The sequence below is a fragment of a genome, unplaced genomic scaffold, assembly GCF_019419815.1.
Source record: "Pyrus x bretschneideri cultivar Hongxiangsu unplaced genomic scaffold, Pyrus_bretschneideri_v1 Contig13, whole genome shotgun sequence".
Lineage (NCBI taxonomy): Eukaryota > Viridiplantae > Streptophyta > Magnoliopsida > Rosales > Rosaceae > Pyrus > Pyrus x bretschneideri.
In genome coordinates this window covers 3,584,279-3,607,500 of record NW_025999424.1, presented here as the reverse complement: position 1 = coordinate 3,607,500, position 23,222 = coordinate 3,584,279, and the positions used below count along the sequence as shown (strand labels likewise).

At 35.8% G+C, this 23,222-nt stretch overlaps 4 protein-coding genes across 5 annotated transcripts in view; all 4 read right to left on the bottom strand.

Moving 5' to 3' along the window:
* The window catches only part of LOC103951005 (EID1-like F-box protein 2), a 2,299-nt gene extending 1,119 nt beyond the window's left edge, over nucleotides 1–1,180 (bottom strand). The window contains 3 exon segments of the mRNA XM_009362285.3: nucleotides 1–133; nucleotides 800–920; nucleotides 994–1,180. The exon segment at nucleotides 1–133 is cut by the window's left edge and continues 9 nt beyond it. Of these exon segments, the coding sequence (XP_009360560.2) occupies nucleotides 1–124 (124 nt within the window). The 5' untranslated portion in view covers nucleotides 125–133; nucleotides 800–920; nucleotides 994–1,180.
* A 1,149-nt stretch (nucleotides 1,181–2,329) lies between these two features.
* On the bottom strand, nucleotides 2,330–6,182 carry LOC103951007. Its single transcript, XM_018648336.2, has 2 exons — nucleotides 5,909–6,182; nucleotides 2,330–4,622 (listed from the first exon to the last, which is right to left on the bottom strand). Exon 2 carries the CDS (start codon nucleotides 4,569–4,571, stop codon nucleotides 2,634–2,636), a length of 1,938 nt encoding a protein of 645 aa, XP_018503852.2. The 5' UTR covers nucleotides 4,572–4,622; nucleotides 5,909–6,182; the 3' UTR covers nucleotides 2,330–2,633.
* A 3,775-nt stretch (nucleotides 6,183–9,957) lies between these two features.
* On the bottom strand, nucleotides 9,958–15,027 carry LOC103951009. Of its 2 annotated transcripts, none has more exons than XM_009362291.3 (7): nucleotides 14,890–15,027; nucleotides 12,299–12,717; nucleotides 11,697–11,846; nucleotides 11,306–11,564; nucleotides 11,005–11,223; nucleotides 10,726–10,868; nucleotides 9,958–10,453 (listed from the first exon to the last, which is right to left on the bottom strand). In XM_009362291.3, the coding sequence occupies exons 2-7, from the start codon at nucleotides 12,662–12,664 to the stop codon at nucleotides 10,403–10,405; spliced, it is 1,188 nt and encodes a 395-aa protein (XP_009360566.2). In that variant the 5' UTR covers nucleotides 12,665–12,717; nucleotides 14,890–15,027; the 3' UTR covers nucleotides 9,958–10,402. The 2 variants fall into 2 exon arrangements, with proteins under 2 accessions (XP_009360566.2, XP_048434955.1); XM_048578998.1 differs by having other exon boundaries at nucleotides 9,958–10,384.
* On the bottom strand, nucleotides 13,147–15,031 carry LOC103951008. The gene is made up of 2 exons (XM_009362289.3): nucleotides 14,890–15,031; nucleotides 13,147–14,512 (listed from the first exon to the last, which is right to left on the bottom strand). Exon 2 carries the CDS (start codon nucleotides 14,398–14,400, stop codon nucleotides 13,591–13,593), a length of 810 nt encoding a protein of 269 aa, XP_009360564.1. The 5' UTR covers nucleotides 14,401–14,512; nucleotides 14,890–15,031; the 3' UTR covers nucleotides 13,147–13,590.
* Between the last annotated feature and the right edge of the window lie 8,191 nt (nucleotides 15,032–23,222).

The window sequence follows — 23,222 nt, the reverse complement described above, 5'->3', positions numbered from 1 at the left end:
CAATCAACTTCGGGTTCCAATTCAACTGTCGGAATACAAGGAATAACACATCTTCACTTATATGACCCTTTGTGCAACGACAGCTTGCTGAGTGGATGCAACGATACTGCTTTGTAAGAATCATTTCGTCCACCTATAAAGATTGAAAAACACAACAATCTCAAATCCCTGCGATTCATGAGCCTGTAAATACAATGCGCACGCTTCCAAACTACAGAATCTGAGAACCCAGAAGTATTTCGCAGCGCCAAACACTATCCAATTTAAAGTCTAACTGCTCTACAGAATACAACATCCGCCTAGTGAGATTGAAAACTCAAATCCCTGTATTTCATGAGGCTATAAAAATAACATATGCACGCTCAAACTATCGATATCAGCCAAATACCGGAATACACATTCAATTTTAACAGTATAATCTCAAAGATTTACATGCGTTTCGGAGTCTACACTAATCATCCAGTTTATAGGTCTATCTAGAAATCTTAGCAACAAGAATTCTGAATGCATGTCAATCGTTTCCAAATCGTTAAATCCGCAAGTCCCACCATATAAATATCAAAGCTTTTAAACAAAATCTACCACAAATTTAAGCAATTACTTAATCCAAACAAAAACCACATTAATCTTGTACGGAGTTTACAACTTTGGCGCAAAAAAAAAAAAAAAGAAGCAAAATTAAAGGAAAACTAAGAACCTGCAAAATCCTAGATCATATCAAAACCCACTGCAACGGAGGGAAAGCAGCTCAGAGTGGACTAGATCGTAATTAACATGAAATGAGGACCCAGTTTCTCACCTCAGCCGTCACCTCATAAATGAATTGGATGCAGAAAGCTTCATCAGTCGCCGTACAGCAGACATCCGCAGATCAAAAATCCCCCTTCAACCTTGGCTCCAAAACCCTAGAAATCACATCTCTGCAAATTCGAAAAGAAATTCGGGTTTTCACAAGCAACAGAAGAAAGATATAAGGAGATTGAAGAAATTTACATTTCGCAACCAAGTAAGCAGCGGGAAATTTGGGTCTGCTTCAGGGGCAAAATCGTCCAGAGAAAAAATACAGTGACGGAGGCACTGATGGCATGGCAAGCCCAAAATGGTATCTGGCAGAGAGAGAATCGAAAGACGAAAGCTTTGGCTTCCAAAACAGAAGAATTTGATTTGCTGTGGTTTGAGTGACCCGCCGTTGCTTTATGGGCGACGACAACGAACAACTTCGCGCCACGTACTGCAGGCGGAGGTGGCGGCTTTGTGGATTGTGCAGTGGGGACCGCAGTGTCTTACTTGTCATTCAGCCGTGAAAAGACAAGCGACGCCCATTGTTTTACAGTCTTACCGCCGGTGGAAAGTTTAAAATTTCCCCGCAAAAAGCGCCAAAAAAAAATATTCTTCCAGTACAAATTTCCTCTGGCAAGAAAGCCTTTTGCTTTGAACAATGCTAAGCGGCTCTTTGAAAGTGGACTCGTGAATTCTTTGTCATTTTATATTTTAACATTAATTCTCAAGCTAATATTACTTAGAAAGTCTCGTTTTTGAGTTTTGAGATAGTCCCATGAGCATTTGTCTTTTGCTTTAGGAGTGCAAATTTACTTATCTCTTTTAAGGTGTTCTCTCATTGAACAGTTTGATATATTTATTTAAGACACGACTTTTGAAATTGAAAAGAAAAAAGTTTTTGCATGCTATTTTTCTCTTTAAAACATCACTCTTTTTTTCTCCACATATAGTCCAAAGTAACTTAAAGCGTTATCATACGTAGTTCAATTGATATAACTTAACGCGTTACTACACCAACTACCTGACAATACCACCGACTAATTGGCTACTAATCATCACAATCTACAATTACTAATTAAGGTATTTTGATTAAATAAATTAATTGACACTAAAAATAAGCAAGGGTGTGAAGAAAGAGAAATTTAGTGTGCATAAATAATTTATTTCATTTGTCTGATCATCTTATTTGACTTTCAATTTGGTTTTGAGTGCATATTCTTATCCCGTCGAATTGTAGGTTATTTTCTTTCATTTAAGTAGGAAAAACTAAATGAAGATGTCATAAATTGGCACTTGGGGACAAATTGACACATTTTGAAAGGTTATGCGGGTTAAAATCAACTCAAAGTTGAGCGGAAAAATCGGAAGAGTGATAGGAGTCCATGGACATTGGCACACTATTAGCCTGATCTTTTCGAATACTAAAGTTAGCCGCCCATGCGTGTGTGAGTGGTGACTGTTGATGGGAAGTGAAAATCTAAATCCAGCAAACCAGTCTGTCAAACCCAACAACCAGAATTACAGTTAATAGTAACTTTAAGAACAAGACTAATCAGCAAGCAGCTCTGCAAGTTTTCTTCTCTCCTTCAATATATGATAGTCAATAGATTATATGTAGTTGTTTTATTCACAGTCAAACATGCATCTGGTATGAAACTCAAGAGAAAAAGGAAGAAAATGCGTACTCTCCACAAAAAACAATGGAGGTGTCTTAAGTTCTAAGCATGCTAGACTCGCATTCAAATCTGCGTCGAGGCCATCCAACGCTAATGGAAGCAATCTACCTTTACGGTTTTGCAGATCCATAAGTCTGTTTAACTCACATTCTCGCACTCCAATACTCTTTTCCCAGCTCAAGCGACAGCGTTTGCAGAAGGCTTGTGCTCTTGGAGTGAGATCACTGTTTCAAAAGCACCAACCAAGGCCTTGACCTTACTCTTCCTGGTTTCAGCAAGTTTACTTGCTGTCTCTTCAATCACGTTGTTGAACAACCCTTTTTCATCTCTCTTTCCCTGAACATCTTGATGTCTCAAAACAACCTGTTCTGCACCAGGTTCGGTACTAACTATATCAGCACCGACGCCTCTCTTCTTAAAGCTTCGCCTTAGGGAAACAGCTTTGACATTTTGGTTATCTCCCAACACTATTCCTCGCCTGAATTTGAGCCTCCTTGGATTGGAATTCTCAAATTTTACGTCGACAACCTTTCCCCTCCTGAATTTTAAAGTTTCGCCATCCTTGTCTTCAGAACAAACCATCCCAGACTTACTGGGTTTCCCTTTGCCATCCTCGCCTAGGATCTCTGCATTGTCAATATAGTCAACTTCATTGTCTTCTGAAAAAGAGCTAACTTCTGTTTCGCTCATTGTATATCCAGACCCTTGATCTTCTCCTTCATGGGATGAAAAGGACATAGAGTTTTGGACAGATACAGACTTGGGTGTTGGCGACGCTGAACGTGGTGATGGTTCAACTTCACAATTTCTGTTTTGATCAGATTCCAGAGATTTGCTATTCTCTGTCTCAACCTTAATGACATACAAGGTCTTCTCTTGTACCTCATCACTGTTGACTTGCTTAGGTTGAGCTTTTCTGGTCTTGTTCTGGTTCTTAAGAGGAGACACAACGTTCACGGGCCTGTTCTTCCGTGCTTTTAAGCTTGCAACTCTCCTGAGAGAAGGTTTGGTGGACAATGATGCTCTTGGGGACGACAAAACTCTTTTCAAAGTCACTAAGGATGCTCCGGCCCCTTTGCCTATCTTGCCATCACTGTTTGATTTGCCTTTTAAACCCCCAGCAGATTCAGAAGACACTTTCTTCAAAGCTGAAGATTTTATCTTGAAAGAGGTCCCTGTCCTTTGGCCTATCATTGAATTACGGTTTCTTGGAGCAGTTAAACCTCCTGAGGTATCAGGAGAGGGTAACTCTTTCACTGCCAAAGATTTGCGCTTTGAAGAAGTGACATGCTTTGCAGACAAGTTCTTTTCCTTCAGTCCTATCGAACCATTCTTTGAAGAGACTTCCAGCTTATCAGGAGATGGCGAAACTTCCTGCTTCATGATTTTAGGCGCAGCAGAGACATGGGGTTTGGAACATGAATCAGAAGAGGATGAAACTCCGTGCTTCATGATTTTAGGTGCAGCAGGGACATGGGTTTTGGAAAATGAATCAGAAGAGGATGAAACTTCCCGCTTCATGATTTTAGGCGCAACAGAGATATGGGGTTTGGAACACGAGTCAGAAGAGGATGAAACTTCCTGCTTCATGGTTTTAGGCGCAGCGTTGACATGGGGTTTCAAACAGGATGACAATTTCGACTTGGCTGATGATGTCTTCTTACTCTCGGCCTGAGGCACACTCCCAACAGAACTTTGGCTGTCAGTCGATTTTTTTGACACTAGCTGCTTGGTAACGTTACAGGTATCAGGTAAAAGGGTTTTCAAATCAGGCAAAAGAGTCTTCAAATCCGGCGAGGGTTTAATCTTGACCACCGAGAGATTCTCCCTCTCTGGAATAACCATACTTTCTTCTGAATTTTGGGTGCTAGGTGATTTTGTTGGAATCCTTCTTGGTACGGACTTTATAGGACATCTTGCCTTCACTTCCTCTTCATGTTTCCTCCCATATTTACAATTGTCATGACAGGACCCAGTAGAAGCTCTGAGATAACGAGGAATTTTTTCTCCAGTGTTTAACGAGAATATTTTCCCTGTAGAATTTCTTCTTGGATTACGCTCTTCTGGTTTTGTTATTTCACGGGTCACTGGCAAGTTGATACTCAAATCATCCATGGGAAGGAGTGAGATATTTCAGACGAATCTCAGAACAGAAATCCTGAAAACCTGCAAAAATACAAAATTAAAATGGTGTAGATTACAACTTTCTATTGCAATTAGCAGTTACAGATAGCTAAATTTTAACAAAGTGTCAACCTGGTGAAAGGTATAAAAGGTTACGCAGTTACAGTCGCTAAGTGAGATCAATAATACGTATACATAAACTCAGTTTGGTATGATTTATTAAACATCGAGATCAAATTACAAACATCTGTAGTACCAAATTCTGCGGTGAAATAAACAGTAATCTGCCCAACGGTATATATAAAATTAGATATTCAAGTTGATTTTGCAATTTTTGAAGGTTTAAGACCAGAGCATCAGACTTTTTTTTTTAATTTAAAACCTACTATGCCATCTTAATCCACTTAAACACAGAAGACGGTAATATAATCACTTTGTTATCGCATAATGAAGTAGCACTGTGTTAGTGGAGAGTTAGCATTTTCTAATCGCTCTGAGCGGGGGAAGCAAGTTGGCTAATCTCAGAGTCTTGGTTCTTTCTAACCACTTCGTGCAGGTTTAGAGAGTAAGGCTACTATTGTAGTAGACTTATGTGTAGTTCGATTCGCATACTCCATTGTCATCCTTTCATTAAAAAAAAAGTACATCTAAAAGAACTGGCAAGATATTAATGGGAGAGGAAACCAAAAAGAGAAACATTAACAGAACAAATCGGTAACAAAAATCAATTGGCATCTGAACTAACATCCTAATTATCAAACAATCCACTAACAACCAATTCCAATGCCAAAAACGACGATTCGTCTGAAGAAGAAATCCCAGAAAAAGGCTGTCATGCAATTTTTTTTTTTACATGAGGAGAAGACAAACTAAAAAGCAGCAACTTTTGGGTTACATTCAAAGGGAAAAACCAATTGAAGTAGCAAAAAATTAGCTTGAACCTCCCAACCTTAAGACCAATAATAAAGTACCCGTGATCATAACATTATGCAATCCCAAACCGATCGCCAGAAATTGAATTTATAAGTCGATTAAAAAAACAAAAACATCATAACCAAGCAAGGCAATGGACAAAACCCAGAAACAATCCCCAAACCTCTAACGATTAAGAAAACAAAGACGTACCCAGAAATGAGAGCTCAGTGGAAGCTTTGATTACACAAAACCCAATACCAAAATCACAAATTTAATAGAACCCAGTTCATGATTTCTGTCAAAGACTAAAACTCATCGTGCCAAAAAGTGATTGAAATAGGGTTCTCATAGATTCAGATACGACTAGAGAGAGAGAGAGAGAGAGAGAGAGAGAGAGGAGAGAGAAAGCATACCTTTTTATCGTCTGCTACTCAACAGAAAGCGAAGAAAAAGGTTACGGATGAATGAATGAATGAGGCCTGCTCGATGAGGAAGTAAAAGGAGAAGAGAGAGAGAGAGAGAGAGAGAGGAGAGTAAAGGCCACTCCTTCTTGCTCTTTGCTTTTTTGGGTGTGAAGGATTTTGCTTCAGAGATCGTGCAAGCAACTGTTTCTAGTTTTCTTCTGGTTTTGGTTTGGTGGGGTTTTTTTCTCGGCGCTTTACGCGTTGGTTATGGAATCCAGGAAAATACAAGAGAGGGAAAAAAAGTGGGGGGAATTTGGTTTTGGTCCCACTCTCATTTTTTTGTTGAAACAAAGATGATATTTTTGGAGGAAAGTTCCAAAATCCAAAATTCCTAACTCATATTGATTTGTGATTTTTTTTTTTTTGTGAAAGTTGTTTGCTTTGTATAATGGATTGCTTGTAGAAGCTTTGGACTTCGAATTTGGATCATCTCCGGACCTTACTTTTCGGAGGCGAAGAACCAAAAAATTTGGGCTCTTAGTTTATGTGGAAAAGATATCAGAGTCTGTAGTTTGTGTGATGTGAATGGTTCGGATTGCCTAATCCTTAGGCTTCGAATAGTAGGATCTAGAGAGGATCTTTGTCCTTGGACTTCTTGCCAAACAAAATTAAAGTTTGGATTTTTATTGCCTTAGTAGGGAGAATTAGGGTTGGTTTGGTATGAAAAGCATTGGATTTTGCACAATCAATTTTTGAAGATATCTTTACCATATATGTATATTATGGTTCTATTACTTACTTTGTTGCTAAGCTAACATATTTTGTTTCTATTTTATTTGAATTAAATTTTTTTTGCTTTCTATAATTAATGAATCAAGATACCTTACCAATAAGAATGGTAACTTACTTACCCCAAAAAGAAGAAAAAAAAAATGGTCACCTAACTAATTTGCCCACAAAAAAAAAATGAAAATGCTAACACAACGTAACTACTTGCTCAAAAGAGATGAAAGATTACCCGTAACTATTTTTTACTTTTAAATAATCAACCGTAACATATAACATTAACCGAATTTTACAAAATTCATGAGCGGTAAATGTTGGATAAAAAATCAAATTTAAATTTACAAATTAAAAGATGATAAGTTTTAAAATGTGCGCAAATGTCACACCAATATAATTTTCCCTCATTGCTAATCATGTTGATATAATTAAACAATTTAATAATGTGATTGAGAATAAAGATGATGCTTAAAATCCAATTAAGGAATTTATGATTGCCATCTTCGTCCCTTTAATCGGATTGTACACATCAACTCATCATGGGAGGGTAAATTAATTAATTTTTTTCCACATCAAATTGGCTTTCATGATAAGCATATGGATTTATTATTGAAACTCTAACCCGTTTGTTGAATTCCTTTTTTGTACAAACGATAGTTTAAACTATTTTAATTTATGACGAAGAATTTAAACTCAGATGCAAAAAAAACCAAACTCTATTAAATACCATACACATTCTAATGAGAAATTCAACATGCATTGCACCACGTCTACTTAGTTTTGTAGATTTCTACAAGAAAATCATGGGGTCTCCTTGAAAAGCTATGTATGTTTATAAATTGGGGATTCTACCTATTAAACTTTGAGCAAGTAACCTTTTACTATAGTGATAGAAAGAAGTTGAGCCATTGCATGACGACGTGAGTTCGAACTCCGTCGGTGACTAATTCAATATCTAATCTAACAAAATGTATTGTTTGATAAAAAAATAAAATAAAAACTATTAAACTTTGTTTCTATTTAAGCATTAAGACCGATTTGCGTTGGCATGAAACGACAGAAGGAGAGGAAATGTCAAGAGAAAGAAAAAAGGACTAAATATACTAATTTGAAAAAGAGGACTAAATATAATAATTTGGCATAATTTTTAGGGTAGTTGAATTGATCGAAGTTACATATTTCAATCATATCAAAGTTAAGTACGATTAAATCAAAGTTCTGGAATATATCTACATCGACTAAATAACATTATATCAAGGTGTAGCAAGTGATATAATAATTTATTTATTAATTTTTCCTTTTAAACAAATGAAAGGTCGGTTCTTAATTCTCAAAATTCAGAAACAAAGTGTGGTTAGTGTTTTTAATCCCAAGTTCAAATTCCATGTAAATAGGTGTCATTTCTCAATTTCTATGATTGAGAGTTTAAAAATAACAAATTCTGTATTCAATTCCATTGTTCTTTTAGGTTAACCAAACAAGAAAATTTACAAATTCTAGAAAATAAAATCTTGTCATTTTAATTTCCGTCATTTTTAAATTCCTTAGTAATTTTAAATTTCTTCACCCAAACATAGTGTAAGAGTTCACAGTTATTTACACACGCATGTTTAAGTAAAATTCACTTCACCAACGGTTCAGAATCATCTTGTGGATTCAGGGCATTACGACTTTGCCCCATGTTCTCCACAATAGAGGAAAAGTGTATGTTAAAGCTTGATGTAAAAGCAATACCCAAACTTGGAGCAAAGATAAAAAAGGGCCAAGAGACAATAGAGTAATTAAGAAAAAGTAACCTTCGTTTCTCTCCCACTCTTTTGACTACAAAATATGTATTACAAGTTAAAAGAGCTAGTTTACAAATTTTTAATCATGAATAAAAATGAAGGGACAATTTACGAATGATAAACCGTACATGAACCCTTATTTAGTGCCCCTTAATTGGCGTTTTAGCATTTCTCCTGTTTCGCTTTTGATCAAAGTTTTGTAACTGGTTCAATTAGTGTTTTGTTTCCGAACTTTTTTTTCATCTTATAACAATTAGAGCTCGTTTGAAAGTACTTTTAAAATGCTTTAAAGCGCGTTTAGAGAAAATATTTTAGGTAAAAAAGAACTTGAAGTGCTTCTTTCAATCTGTAAAAAGTATCAAGTATATGCTTTTTGTAGAAATTACATCAAATGCTTTTCTATAATTCACTTTCATTTTTATTAAGAAAGTTGAAAGTTAGAAACCTTGTGTGACACCCTACATCAATCAACACCTAATAATCATTCTCCAGAAGCTAAATACAGTTGGTGGAAGAATTTGGTTGCGGAGTTGACCTTCCAACAATAAAGTAGATTTGTTCTATATTCAAGTATCAATGTCGTAATCATAATTCATTAGTCTCTTTCAGATAATTAATTAGTCCTTAAGTTATCCATTTGAGGGAAATATTCCCATAATCTATTGAAACAACTGGCTTTATGATCTGCTGCTTTCCTTGAAGCTTTTGCCTATTGAATATCATGGCAGTTGACAAAATTACCAGGTCATATGTGCCTACATACCATTTTTCTATCTATAATTAATATGTCGTCAATGAGAAAATTAAGATAAAACACTTCATATCTAAAGTTGGCTCAGATTTTGATGTAGATTAAGTGGTTAAAATTAAAGAAAAGACAACGGTGGATTATTGACAAGAAATAACGTAAGAATAATATTCGCATTCAACAATAAAGTATTTTGTAATAAAATATAAAAAGGCACATCGTTAGAATATTCAGGTTGCTTGAATCGGTTTTGAAAGTTTTAAGTTTTGAGTAAATTACTACTAGAATTAACGTCTATATGAATGCTTATATTGGGGTTTTAATTCAAATTATTCATATTATTATTGATTAAACTTTAGAGTTTTCTCTATTTTATGGTAGATTCCAGAGTACTCATAAATTTCAGCTTATGCTCTTGAATTTGACGCTTGTTGATCCTTCTATCCTGTACCCCGCTACGTCAATTTTCAGCATCCTACTAATGAATTACAAAAATAGATGGCTATTAATACAAATTATTACCAATAAACTTTTTTTTTTAATTTATTTATTTTTATTTCAAGAAATTTTTCAGTGTAACTATCGCATAGCCACATAGTATTACTAATTCATTCATGTCATAACACGTGAATCTATTTATTAACATTATATCTTAAGTTTTTTACCTATCAACTATGTCATTTACCCCTGTTATAACACATAAATTAGTAGCACGCTATTATGGTATAACGTATTCGAAGTAAAACACAAGAAGAAACTTTTATTGCACCTTTTGCTTCTGTACTATAATATCATGCAATCTTCCACTACAAGTAATTGAATACAACGTTAGGATGTTAAATAACAAAAACATTATGATTCATAACCATTCATGAGTAAGTAAATTCAACAGGTAGAAATCTCCACCGGAAAATTTGCATGTTGCATACCATGTTATGTCATCGTTTGCGCCCTGAGACGGTCTTTTTCACAGCTCCAACGAGACCAAAAACTGATCGAGGGATGATAAAGTCTTCATGTCATCGGGAGGGAAGTAGCTCGCAGCCTTTCCCAATAGTGATGTGAAGAGAAGAGAGAGTGATGGGCGAGTGACATAAGGCTCATCCAGAAGGTCATCCAGAAAGGCAAATGCAGCTAACAAATCAGACCTGCCTGCGTTGATTGGTGCTGCAAAATGAGCAGGGATTATTCTCTTGAACCTCCAGTCCCGCGTGATTCCATCAACCCAATCCTGACCTGAATTATGAAAATTCTTTGAGACACAAATGGTCATAGTGCTGAATGCATACAAGTTCCAACAATTTCTTGTCATCTTTGTTTGATAAATGCATACAAGCAGAGTGTTGGTCTGGTTATTACACACACACACACACACCGAAAAAGGATGTCTAAATATCATTTAACCACGCCTTTGTCCCTTAGTTAGCAATAACATTTGGCGATTTCACTAACTAGTTTGCATACCGAAAGACGAGCTAAATTGAATACAATCAGAATGGTTCAACTACCTTTTCAGGAACTTTGCTGAAGACAAGAGTCTTTACAATGGGTGAAACTATCAGCTTCTGTGACATCTGAGCAAAGCTAGCATTCGGTTCCAACAGATTTGATGGACCAAGAAACAAAATTTGAAGAACCATTCGTTCCCAACCTACACCAAAAAGTTCGTTTTATTTAAAACTTTTTTCAGCAAAACATACATGATAACTCTCCAATTGGATTACCATTTTACCAAAAATGACACCATAATGAAATTTCGGATTGGAATGGAGGAATGGAGATTCTACCTTTTTGACGGTTCATCTTGTTGTCAACTACTGGTTCTTGAGATACTTTTTTTCCTTTACTAAGAAGTTTTACCGCCAAGCCATTCTTTGCAGATGCCAACAAGGATTCTTTGCTGATACAATCAGGTGGCTGTCTTGGCACAAAAATTACAGCATCTGTTACCAGTAGAGTTCTGGAACGCTTATGATAGAAAGCTACCTCCACATATGGCCCGATACCTGAATATCCACAAGAAAATGAGTTTTTGCAGTTACTTTATAAAAATGAAGTCTCGGATGGCACTTTTGCACTTTGCATTACCAACTTCTGGTGAGCTGAGAACTTTCTGATCAATCTCATCAGCCCATGGAGTGGAAAAATCCTCGTCTTTTAAGGTTTTAGCACGAAAGATCCCAAAAAACTCCAGCGGGAGATTCAAAGGCCAACTCCATTGCCTTGGTGCCACCCATACCTGAGCTCGAGGGAACTCTCTAGAGAACGGACCAACAAAAATTTTGTGCTCATAAGCAAATGTAGGAAGAACTATGTATTCTACGGGAGCCCCCAACTCTTTCAGAAGCTGGCAAGAGACAAGAACACTCATAACAAAAGTTGGATAACAAAAGCATGGATATGCAGAAATTCACAGATCCTCAGAGAAGATTGAGCAAGAAAAAGGTATAAATGGAAAGAATTGTAAGCAAAATATAACCTGAATACACTCTTTGGTTGGAGCGATGGGCGCATGCACCCACAATCCTCCGGATTTTAGTTTGATGACTGTCATTCTAATGTTGGTTGACACACTGCTGAAGCCTAATGCTTGCTCTTGCTCAAATAACCATATGCAGCCTTTCACAGCCTATGAACACACGGAAAAGAGAGTAAACTTACGGCAAAAGCTACAATTCACATGAACATACAATCACTCGGGTCATCCAGAGTAAAAACTTGCTGTGCACTCAAAGATCATAGCTTTGTGTATCCTGATTACTTGATCGATACATAACTTGTTCAACCAATAAAGCACCCCCAGAATCAAAATCTACAAGGCCGTCTTTGAAGTTTTGGACATTCAACTGTGAAAGCTTCTCTCTTCATTGATTTTTACCATCTGAAAAGCTCTAATAAACATGCTTCTACTAGAGTGAGAAGAAGGACATGAAAACCGAAAACATTGGAAGATCAGAATTTCAGTGCGAGCATAAACATATCATGTCATAAGCCAAAACCACCAAATTTTAAGCCATTATTTGCTGAAAACAACTACGAATATATTAATTGGAATAAAAGCAAAAAATAAAACGAGCTTACCTCAGTCCTAGTAGTGCTTCTATTGAGAAAAGGACCCAGTGGAAAAGGAAACCCGGTGAAGTTGATATAAAACCGGTCGCCACCGCGGCCTCTGCTGCCACTGATGGTGGTGGAGTTTGTGGCAGCAACCACCAAATTGATGCCATTTCTGCTCTTGTTTCCGGGTCTCAACTGAAAACAAAAACCCTTCAAGGACCCGCCAAAAAGACTGGAACTTGGCTCTCTGCGAGAGATTGGGTTCTGAAAAATGGAGGATTTTGGAGAAGAAACGGCAATGGCTGCCATTGTTTTTCTGAAACTTTCTGTTAGCACTTTGCCTTCGGCACCACTAGGAGAGGAGTGGTGCATAACATAATGCATAGTCATAGGTTGCAATACCAGGTTGTGCTTTTGACACGTGGAGGATCCAGTCCGATTGCCTGGTATAGATTTTATAAGAATTTTTAGAATTATTGTGGATGGTAGGGATAGACAGGCTAGATAAATAACTTCATGAGGATAAAAGGAGGAAGCATCGAGAAGTTTCGAACCAATTTCATCGATGGTATCTTTCTTGAGCAAGATTATGAATTTCATTTGGTCAATGTATTTTAACGCTTGCGATTTTAAACCCAAAAGTTTACTGATTGTTGCAATTCGAGGACAATGACTAATTCCGTCCATTTCTTTTTACACAACGTTAGCATGTAGACGTAAATCGCCTACATTTGCCCCTAATGTGTGTTTTTCGATGAAATTTTACGTAAATCGCCTACATTTGCCCCTAACGTGTGTTTTTCGATGAAATTTTATCAAAACTATGTCGTCGTCCTACAATCTCAACAACTACAAACATAATATCGCGAAAATTGAAACAAACAAACAAGCATATACTAATGAATCGAGCCCGAACGCTCTTACGAAAAATATGTACAACCAAAAATTCAAAACCTACTACTAATCACCTACAACTATGTTGCAGCAAAAGCAATAGAAACTACAAAACATATTGATTTCAACACAAATCTTCATACAAACAAGAACCCTGTAAAACCTAATCAAACTGTATTTCTAGCAAAAGCATTGCCATAGGCGTGAAGTCGTTATCTTCGTGAAACAAAATCTCCGAAACTAACATGCCCGACCCAACATCTATGAGAGCTGAAATGATTCCGGCAATAACAATGCATCTTAGAACCTGGTAAGTCGTCGAATTGCATACTAAAAGTACGGATAGAAGGCGCCACCGATGTGTAGGAGCAAAGTTGTATTCATAGTGCTTGTGAACAAAGAAGCCAACAGTGCCTCGGCCCTCAGGTGAGGATTTCCCTAACAAGCCAATCCAAACTAGGATATGCAAAGTACAGAAGAAGAAATGACGGGACAGCAAACACAACAGTGATGAATATGTACAAAGCCAATATGGCGGCACAGGCAGGTATTACGTATAAGATGATCAGGAGAAATATGACAACCAGTGGGAACTTTGCTGTCAAATGAACGATGAAAAACAGTGACTTCCGAATCGAAGAATGCAAGCGCTCCACACTAAGGTAATTATTGACAGGGCCATGATTGTGATTCGACCCAGATTGCTCGATATGGCGAATATGTTGCCCCCTCCTGTGGGTACCGTGGCTTGTTTGAGTTCCCACAGATACGTTTCCATTAGCCGGCCAGACTGACTGGTTATCACCAGAGAAGGTAGAACTAGATTTCGGCCCCCTATCACCATTCATGCTCTCAACCATCCAGAGAAGAAAGTAGTTCTTGCGAGGGAATCTGAGATTTCCCCTGTAAACAAGCCGGAAGGACAATAGATTGCACCAAGGGCAGGATATAAAAAGCGGAAGCTGAACTGGTAAAGTGGGGAATTTCACAACCGCCCATTGCAATCCCAGAATGCAATTCTTACAGAGGGTATGGCCACACCATAAAACGTAGGGCACATTTTCAACAATGTTGAACGATTCCCAGCATATGGGGCACTCTAGTCCTTCCTCTCTGCCAACGACCGAAGAACTCTCGTCATCAGAACATTCGAGAGCTGCTTGGATCGGCTTTAGAGGGTCGTTTTTCAATCCAACACTTCCAGCTATGCAGCTGGATGCAAAATTCCACATTTTTTTACCACAACCACGGTCTCACTAACACATCATCACTAACTAAAATTACTTAGCAGTATCTCAAAGCAACCATGATGAAGCTACACTAAGGCATTAGTAAAACTCAGACCTGAAGAAAAACACACAGTAAATTTATCAGGAAACTGGACTTTTTTTAACCGCACTTGCTATTAAACTAATCACATTTTATGCTTTGGGATTAAACAAATCACAGATGCATCTACCCATTACATCTATGAGTTCAAATAACCAGAACATTCAGAAGAATCAGCCAAACATTACAAAATTACTGCACCCCCAAAACCCCAATTAAAAAATCAAACAATCCATAATTTACATAAAATTCGAAAAAGATCCAAACTTTAACAGCTAAAAAGAAACCCCATCTGAATATTTAGCTCCAGGTCCGGAAAATCAACCCCGCAAGATCCAAATCAAAAGTCAAACAATCAAACATGATAAAACAAAAGTGGGTTACGATCTTACCGATTGCAGGGGGCGATTTCGAATCAAATTTTCAAGTGAGAGATGGGGAGAGTCCTCAATCCTCTCTCTCTGTGAGCTGCGAAGAGGAGAGAGACAGAGAACTGAATCGAGATTTTTTTCTTCTTCTGGGTTTCCGGGTATTTGGAAATTGGTTTTGAGCGGTGAGCGATGGAGTGGGTCACCTCACCTGCTGCTCGAAGCTCCGAATGTGGTCCAAGTGGCGTTTGGTTAAAGGAGCTGCCGACGTCGTCACGTCGAAGTCGCTCTACTGTGCGGTTCAGAGTGGCAAAACGCTGCGTTTTGGTTATTCGTCAGTTGGGCTTGAGATAGCATAGTCCATATCCAAATCTAGCAATTTTTGTGGATCCCATAATTCATAATTGGAGACTATATTATTGGGCTTCCAAATTGTGGCCCATTTATAATAGCCTAGAAACCAATCCCATTCCCAACTAAACTTGTTACGGTACTCATCTACCCAGAAAGTCTCTCCTGCGCGCGCGGGTTATGCACATGAATTGCGCATGACCTGTATAAATAGTGGATTGATAACTTATATATACTTCTATACGAACCCTCCTTGTCAACTTTTTTTTTTCTTATTTTGCCCTCATTTTTTATACACATTATTGACAAAATGAGGGTAAAATAGTAATTTTGAACATTTGACAAAATGACAATCATATTCGTATTTTTCATATTTTACCTTTTTTTTTTTTTTTTTTGAGAAACTGACAGTCATATACTTATTTTTCTAATTTTACTCTTACTTTTGATACACAATATTTACATAAGGAGGACAAAACAGTAATTAAGTAATATTAAAAAAAATGCACTTATTAAGAGAAATTGTTCACACACATAAAGTATGTGCTCTCTGCTAGTTTCTATTATATTGATAGTATATAAATATAAAACTATTATTGACACTTCAAAAATCTAATTGTGCACTCCAAACTTTCTATATTTAAAAAGAAAATTATTCTGATGAGAAGTGCACAGTTAAATTTATGGAGTGTCAATAATAATTTTCTATAAATACCGTACCATTATTGTACTATTAATATGGTGGTGATATTAACTGGTGGTGATATTGACTGCTCATACCATGCGCACAACCTACGTGAAAAGTGAATTCATCCTCATCTACCTAGGTAACAAATTAATCTTTAAGTTCTTACAAACGAAAAATGAACTTGACTCGGTGGGATTAAGATCATCTCTGATTCTCAAACTCTGGATCTTAAACTCTAGAGCTCATTGGCTCAGCAATCCGGATCATTTAAGAGAGAGATAAGTCGTGGTTTTGTGTGTAAGGTGGGCTAGTGAGATGAGACTAATAATGGCCGGATGATTTAAATTGAGTGGTCAGGATTGTTGGGTCCGTCTTGAGATCCGAAGATGATGTCAATTTGACTATGTGAGAGCTTGTAGTTTTAAGTTTATTTTATGTTGGTTCGTTTAACTAAGCCTGTTGACTTATGTGCATATTTGCATTATTTTTGTGGTTGTTACTGGATGAATAACTTATTTTCTATTATGAAGTTGATGCACTTTCTCTAGAAATTTACTGGTTATTTGCAGCAAGGGGATTATAACTGAACTGGTAATGAGCATTTATTTCTACGCATGTGTTTGCATTTTTAGTTTATTTTCAGTATAAACTTTTTTATTGACCTTAAGTACAAAGTATTGTTGATGTACCCTCTCATGGAGTTGTGCTGGTTCTCTGTGACTGAATTTTAATGTAATTTACAATTAATAAAATAATTATTAAATAAAGAAAGAATCTCTAAGTGGATAAACTATAGCAGATGTACATATGCATGATTGGGATCTACAACAAAATTAAGCCACACACATTGGTCTAACCTTCTTTACTATGTCGGGTGACACGGGGTTTATGCATTATCAACTTCAACTTTTGAGGTTGTGCATTTTGGAAAGAAAAGATTTTTCATTGTGTCCGAAATATAGAGTGGTATCACATGTCATTACATAAGTGGACGGACATTTAAACAATAAAATTTTCCTTCAGTTATATAATTACATGTGGTATATCACTCTATGTTCTAGACACACTGAAAAATTTCTCTTTGGCAAGTTCCTCTCCTAATCCCCTCCTCTTTCCTTCCTTCTCTCACTTTCTTCTTTGTTTTTCTCTCTCTATATAAAAGTCAGAGTTTACGTGACTTAATCGTGACCATTCAAAGTAGAAGCACAAACCAAAATGTTTGTCAATCGTTCTCGTAATTGATTTAACTAATGGTTCACGCGATCATGCATGCCTCAACTATATATCATATCACATTTTATAGATTATTTAGATCGATGAATGAGATTTCATTGCGTCTATACATAAACTTGTCATGTGAATTTCACATGCATTCATCAACAGCTAAAACATGATCCAGTGTGTGGTCAATAATTGACAATCGTTGATGAATGTGAATCTATAAGCTCCATGCTTACATCCATCAACGAAGAACAATCACACATAGGCGTACGAGCAGCTAGATTGCTAGAGCCGTAGTGTTCGCTAAACTAATACTATTGTATTACGGAATCTTGCTTAATGCTTACTCTAATTATTTTGTACTGTGGTCACTAATCCATATATTAATGTTTGATTAGGGTTTGAAAGTAACGCCGGGAGACTTTTTAGTCCTTGAGTTTTGAAATGTAGTACGTACAGACTGTTGAATGTATTGACAACGAAGATTAATTAGCAATCGGAAAATGATTTTTTCCTGTAATTTACAGGCCCTACGGCCTACGTGAGTAACGTTGTTGTCTTTTTCCATTATTTTTAAGCAAATTAGTGATGAGTATGCATGCCTAACTGTTTTGCTTTTAACACCAAAACTCCAAGAACCACTCCAGAACCAAGAATGTTGTTGTGATGCTAATAAATAAATGTCTTTTTTGTTATATGTGTGAGTCATCAAGGATCCACATGGACCATATCCACAACCATATCTTAATTTGTGTTTGCGTCTTGTGAATTTAACAGTTTCCCCCTCTTATTTTATTTGTTTCTTCACCTATAACTTACCTATAACTTATAAGTGATAGCACTATAAATTTCTCCTCTAGGGCTACGTCATCAGATGCACCGTAATTTGTTTCGTTAATTTAACATGGTAGTGATATCCATACATCTACTTTTTATTTTTCACACACTCCTCAATTTTTGACTGTCGGATCCAATGAATTGAAGAAGATCAACAACAAAAAATTAATAAGGGTGTGTATGACTTAAAATAGGTATGTGAATAACACTTTCCAATTAACAAAGTAGACTAGCTAGGTCATCTTAAGGGAAGGATAATATTTAGTTATTCATTAGTAAGCATGTATTCACTTTCTGATTCGGCTCAATAAAAAAATCACGTGTTCCTTGTTTTTTAAGTCCAAATAACATGTCTAACATAAAAAAGTGTTAGAATATCATTGGACAAAATCAAAAGGTGATACTCACTAATGAGTATCCAAGTATTATCCTTAAGAAAATGATAAACATCAATTTTGAGAGTAATAGAAAATTTTTGGACCAAAATAAAAAGAAGTGCAACTAATGGAATTACTAGGTAATTAAGAATAATGAATATTGGTAAGAATAAAGAATATTTACAAAATGAACATATATTAATTTCCAGTTTTATGTTTTTATACCCGATGATAGATTGAAACCTAGGTTCAACAGAGTGTATACCTTATTGCACTTATCTCTCTTTTCTTACATGATGGGAATGTCATATATGCACTTTGTTGCACCAAGATCACAATGATTCCTTTAAAAAAAACAAAGAGTTGCAAGTTAAGGACTTATGGATGCTAAGGGTTTATACTTCTTTGACAACTGCAGACCTTATGGATGGAGATTAAGAATCTTGATGATCCCGAGCTTTGGTTCCAACTTGCTTCACTGCAAGCTGGGTAATCTTCAGTCTGAATCATACACATATGATGGTCTAAATTAGATCGATCACGATTCAGAAAAAAGGTTATGTGTCAAGTGGCACAAGTGAATATCAGAACTTTTAGAAGACAAAATTAATATATATATATATATGTATGATGTATATATGCCGATAAACATAGCTCTCACTTGATTAATATTGATCGATTATTCTAATTAATTCTACATGATTAATATCAGAATTTTAGAAGAATATCAACTGCTTCATTGGTTTTACATGGTCCAGGCCACAACCAGTGGCTTTCAAATATTTTACCCAAACTCACCGAATCTCAAAATTTTTAATTATTTTGCATGTTATTTAAGCGTAAATAAATTAATTGAAAAGGAATCATTAACCATCAATTGTTTTTGTTACTTTTCAGAATTCCCATTTTTTAAACTTGTTATTTTCTATCCCAGTCAAGTCTCAACTTTGAATCTGATTAAAAATAAAATAAAATAAAACCTCAACTTCCTTTATACTAAATTAGTAATAGCTGGCCCCGAGCACGGTGCACCACGTTTTGCAAAGAATAATGTGAACGATACGATAAAGGACGAAAGTTTATACTGCTGAATATTTAAAGCTCTCAGAATTAAGATTGATAAGGAATCTAAAAACAAGGGTCCTACCCTTCACAGTTCACAGGTCATGAGATAAGTCGATGAAAAATTGAGAATTGGATCCTCCATCCGGATCCTCTGAATTCTTCAATTTTGTTCATTCAACTGAAAATTGAACTTTCAGGAACTAATTAACTTTTTTTTTTTTACTATTCCTTTTCTTTCTCTATTTGAGAGGACTTGGTTCCAGTTTTGGGCAACCGGAGGCAAGAAGATGATGGTGTGGACGTGGTGGGTCGGCAATTGGATCCAGCACCCATCGAAGAATGTAGAAAATTGAAAGATCTGGAGAATTCGGATAGAAGGGATCCAGATAAAATCTTCTCAAAGTTCCAAAAAACGAATAAAAATATTTGAATTTGTTTAAATTATTAGATTTGTTTGTCACTTAATTATAATATTGTAAACATGAAAATCATATGACAAATGACAAGATAACACGTGTACAAAGAATATTTGTATTAATATAAATTTAGGGTTACAATATCTTTACAACTTGATCCTCTTACTCGATCTGTAAGGTGTGTAGTGTTGTTGATCCAAGGGTCGCAATGATTTTATCTTGGCAATGGAAAAATGGGTATGTGTAGGGATGCTTGGTGGTTCGTCACGGGTTTGACGAAGGTTGCGGCAAGTTTTCTGAATCTTCTTGAGTGTTTGAGTGTTTGGGGGTTAGAGTACTTGAGAGCTTCAAAGTTTCAAAACTTCAGCGTTCGGGTGTGAATGATTTTTTTAACCCATCTTCTTTGTCTTGGAGTCTCGTATTTATAGACTATCTAAGCTTTGCCTACGAATGGATTTGGCCTTAATTGTGGGCTTGATTAATTGACGAAAAAATCAGAACTTGATTTGATTTGACTGCATCAATTTATATTTGTGTTAATTAAATTAAAATCAAATAAATCAAATAATTCATTTCTGCCAAGTGTTGACACGTGTCACTGTTGATGACTCGTTGGATTTGTGAGACATATGGTGTATGCCACGTATACCCTTGCATATCAAAACTTTAATGTCTTGTGAATTTTTATTTCACCAAAATTTCAATGTCAACAATTATATCAGTTTGGAAGGTTATTCTTAATTATTTGACGAAACTACAAGATGCTTATCTCATCAAGTACAGGAAACTGGTAAAGTGACAAGTAGTGATGACCCCATTTCCTAATGTGAAGAATACGTGTTGGATTTGTAGTTATATACAGTTTATGTACACACTTGTTTTAAGGAACCTTCCACTCAGAGGAAAAGAGAAAAATTACATAAACAAAAATGGCCATGAGAAAAGAAAACAATGCGGCCACTTTCAGTTTTCAAGCGAATCCTATAAACATAGATGATGGGGCAGAAGAGTCGGATTTTCTGGGGTTTTACACTTTTTTATATATGATTTTGATAACACTAAAAGTATTGAGAAAATTCTCAAACGATGCTTAAGCCATACATATCAAAATTAATTTTAAGTATGACTTTCTTAAGATTGAGTTAATTAACATTGAGTGGTTTTGTCACTTGGTATTACAGTTTAATTATTAACTATATGCAATGTCACATCCCGGCTCAGGTCCCCACTATAACCCGGACCCACTCCACCACCGTAGCACTATATTGTCCGTTTTGGGGCCCGACCATGCCCTCACGGTTTTGTTTCTAGGAACTTATACGAGAACTTCCCAGTGGGTCACCCATCATGGGAGTGACCTCGCGCACTACTCGCTTAACTTCGGAGTTCCGATGGAACCCGAAGCCAGTGAGCTCCTAAAAAACCTCGTACTAGGTAGGGATGAGAATATACATATAAAGATCACTCCCCTGGGCGATATGGGATTTTACATACAAACTAGATATCCATATAATAGAGAAAAAATGAAGAAGATGAAGGTTTAGGAGGAATGAAAGCTTCTATTGATATCTTGTGATTTGAATATACTAACAAAAATGAGAGAGTACTTACAAATTATATTCATAAAAGAGACAACACCGGTTGCCCAATTCTCAAGTTTACGAACTAACTAATTCTATAACCTTCTAACAAACTATTCTAACAACTCACATCAACTAGACCAATCTATGCCAATAACCAATCACCATCATACACATGCTATTACTAATGCCACTCTCCACTTATAATTAAGTGGAAAATCTTAAGGTTTGACTCTCGTGGATGGTGCGTTCGATATTAAATTATTATAGAAAGTCTATAGTGTAACTTAATCTAGTCAACAGTCCCCTTTAAAGTAAATAATCTGTTTATATTTTGACAAAAAAAATAAAAATCTCTTTATATTAAGAAACATTGTATGCTTTTAAGGAGATTCTTATAAAGAGAAATTTCAATAAGTGGTATTAACCTTATAATTAGTTGAAGAGAAAAATTGTCTCCATTTTATTAACCTTAGTTGGAGAGGTGATTTTTTCGAATTGACGTATTCCAAAAAACAAAATGATCATAGGCATATGCCGAAGGATGAAATTATTTATCGACCTAAATCGAATTTCTTATAATTATTTTCACCTTTTAGGTTTAGGAACAAACCAAATTTTCTGATTGGTGGATTAAGGTAGATCAAATATGAAATATCCCGAAGGAGCCAACCAAAGTGAGAGGCTGAGAGTAATCGATGGTGACAAAAGGGAAGGCAAGTTCTTCCAACTACTGGGAAGATTCCAAGGTACGGCATATAATTGAGTACGGAAAATTATGATTAGATGGTGCCACATATGAGCAAAGTGTGTCTATATATATATATATATATAGGTACGGCATATAATTGAGTACGAAAAATTACACTTTTTTGTAGCTTTTAATATGGAGAAAAAAAAATTAAAACTAAAATTAAAAAGAGAAGAAACCCTAGTTATAATTGTGAAAATAAAAAAGGAGGTATGCAACCTCCATATCCCCACGTCTGCAACTTCCATGCCTTGAATCTTCATCAGGTAAGCAAAATAAAACCTTAAATTTTATATTATTGTTCATATATGTAGGATGGTAAAATTAGGTTTTGAAAAATCTTTTTATTTTTGTCAGGTCATATTTCATGATTTTTTTACTGTTAAATCATGGTTTTATTTTTTTTGTTACTATTAGGATTAGTTTTTATAAAATGAAAGAAGAGAGGCACTACAGACCTCATTGGCAAAGGAAAGATTTCATGTTTTTGTGTTATTAGGATTCAAATGATTATTTTTTTTTTCAATTTTCTTCTATTAGAGATTTGTTTTTAATTTAGATTAGTAGTTTCCTTAATAATTATAGTCTACATCATCATTCAATTTTTATTTTTTTATTTTTTTTATTTTATTTTTTTTTAAGTCAAGCGATAGCATTAGTAAGTTAGATGTTAGATTAGCCACTTACGAGGTTCGAACATACGCCGTTATGCAAGGGCACTACACAATTTCTATCACTGTGGTAAATGACCACTTGTCATCCAAATCATTTAATGTTTAAAATTCTTCACATCACTTTTAATCGATTTAGACTGTTAAATGTTATAAAATCTAAAGATTACATAGAAGTGTAAAAGTGTTTGTAAAAATATTTGTCCCTTGATATATGTATGCTTACGATCTATTCAATTATTGATGTAAAAATACAAATATTATCATATTACATATCACTATTGATGTTGGCGTTTCTGGTCTCTGTGGTTTCCTTGTACCCGTAGAATTCCAAACTCTGTAGGTCCCGAAATTAGGGTAAAAGGATGAGTTAAATCATCTTTTTTTTTTTTTTTTTTTT

Excerpts from the sequence above, each read along its gene's own strand:
- LOC103951008 (XM_009362289.3), bottom strand. The coding sequence starts at position 14,400 with ATGTGGAATTTTGCATCCAGCTGCATAGCTGGAAGTGTTGGATTGAAA.
- LOC103951007 (XM_018648336.2), bottom strand. The coding sequence starts at position 4,571 with ATGGATGATTTGAGTATCAACTTGCCAGTGACCCGTGAAATAACAAAA.
- LOC103951009 (XM_009362291.3), bottom strand. The coding sequence starts at position 12,664 with ATGACTATGCATTATGTTATGCACCACTCCTCTCCTAGTGGTGCCGAA. Across the intron at positions 11,565-11,696 it reads CAACCAAAGAGTGTATTCAG|CTTCTGAAAGAGTTGGGGGC; the intron begins GTTATATTTTGC and ends GTCTCTTGCCAG. Across the intron at positions 10,869-11,004 it reads CAAGATGAACCGTCAAAAAG|GTTGGGAACGAATGGTTCTT; the intron begins GTAGAATCTCCA and ends TTTTTGGTGTAG.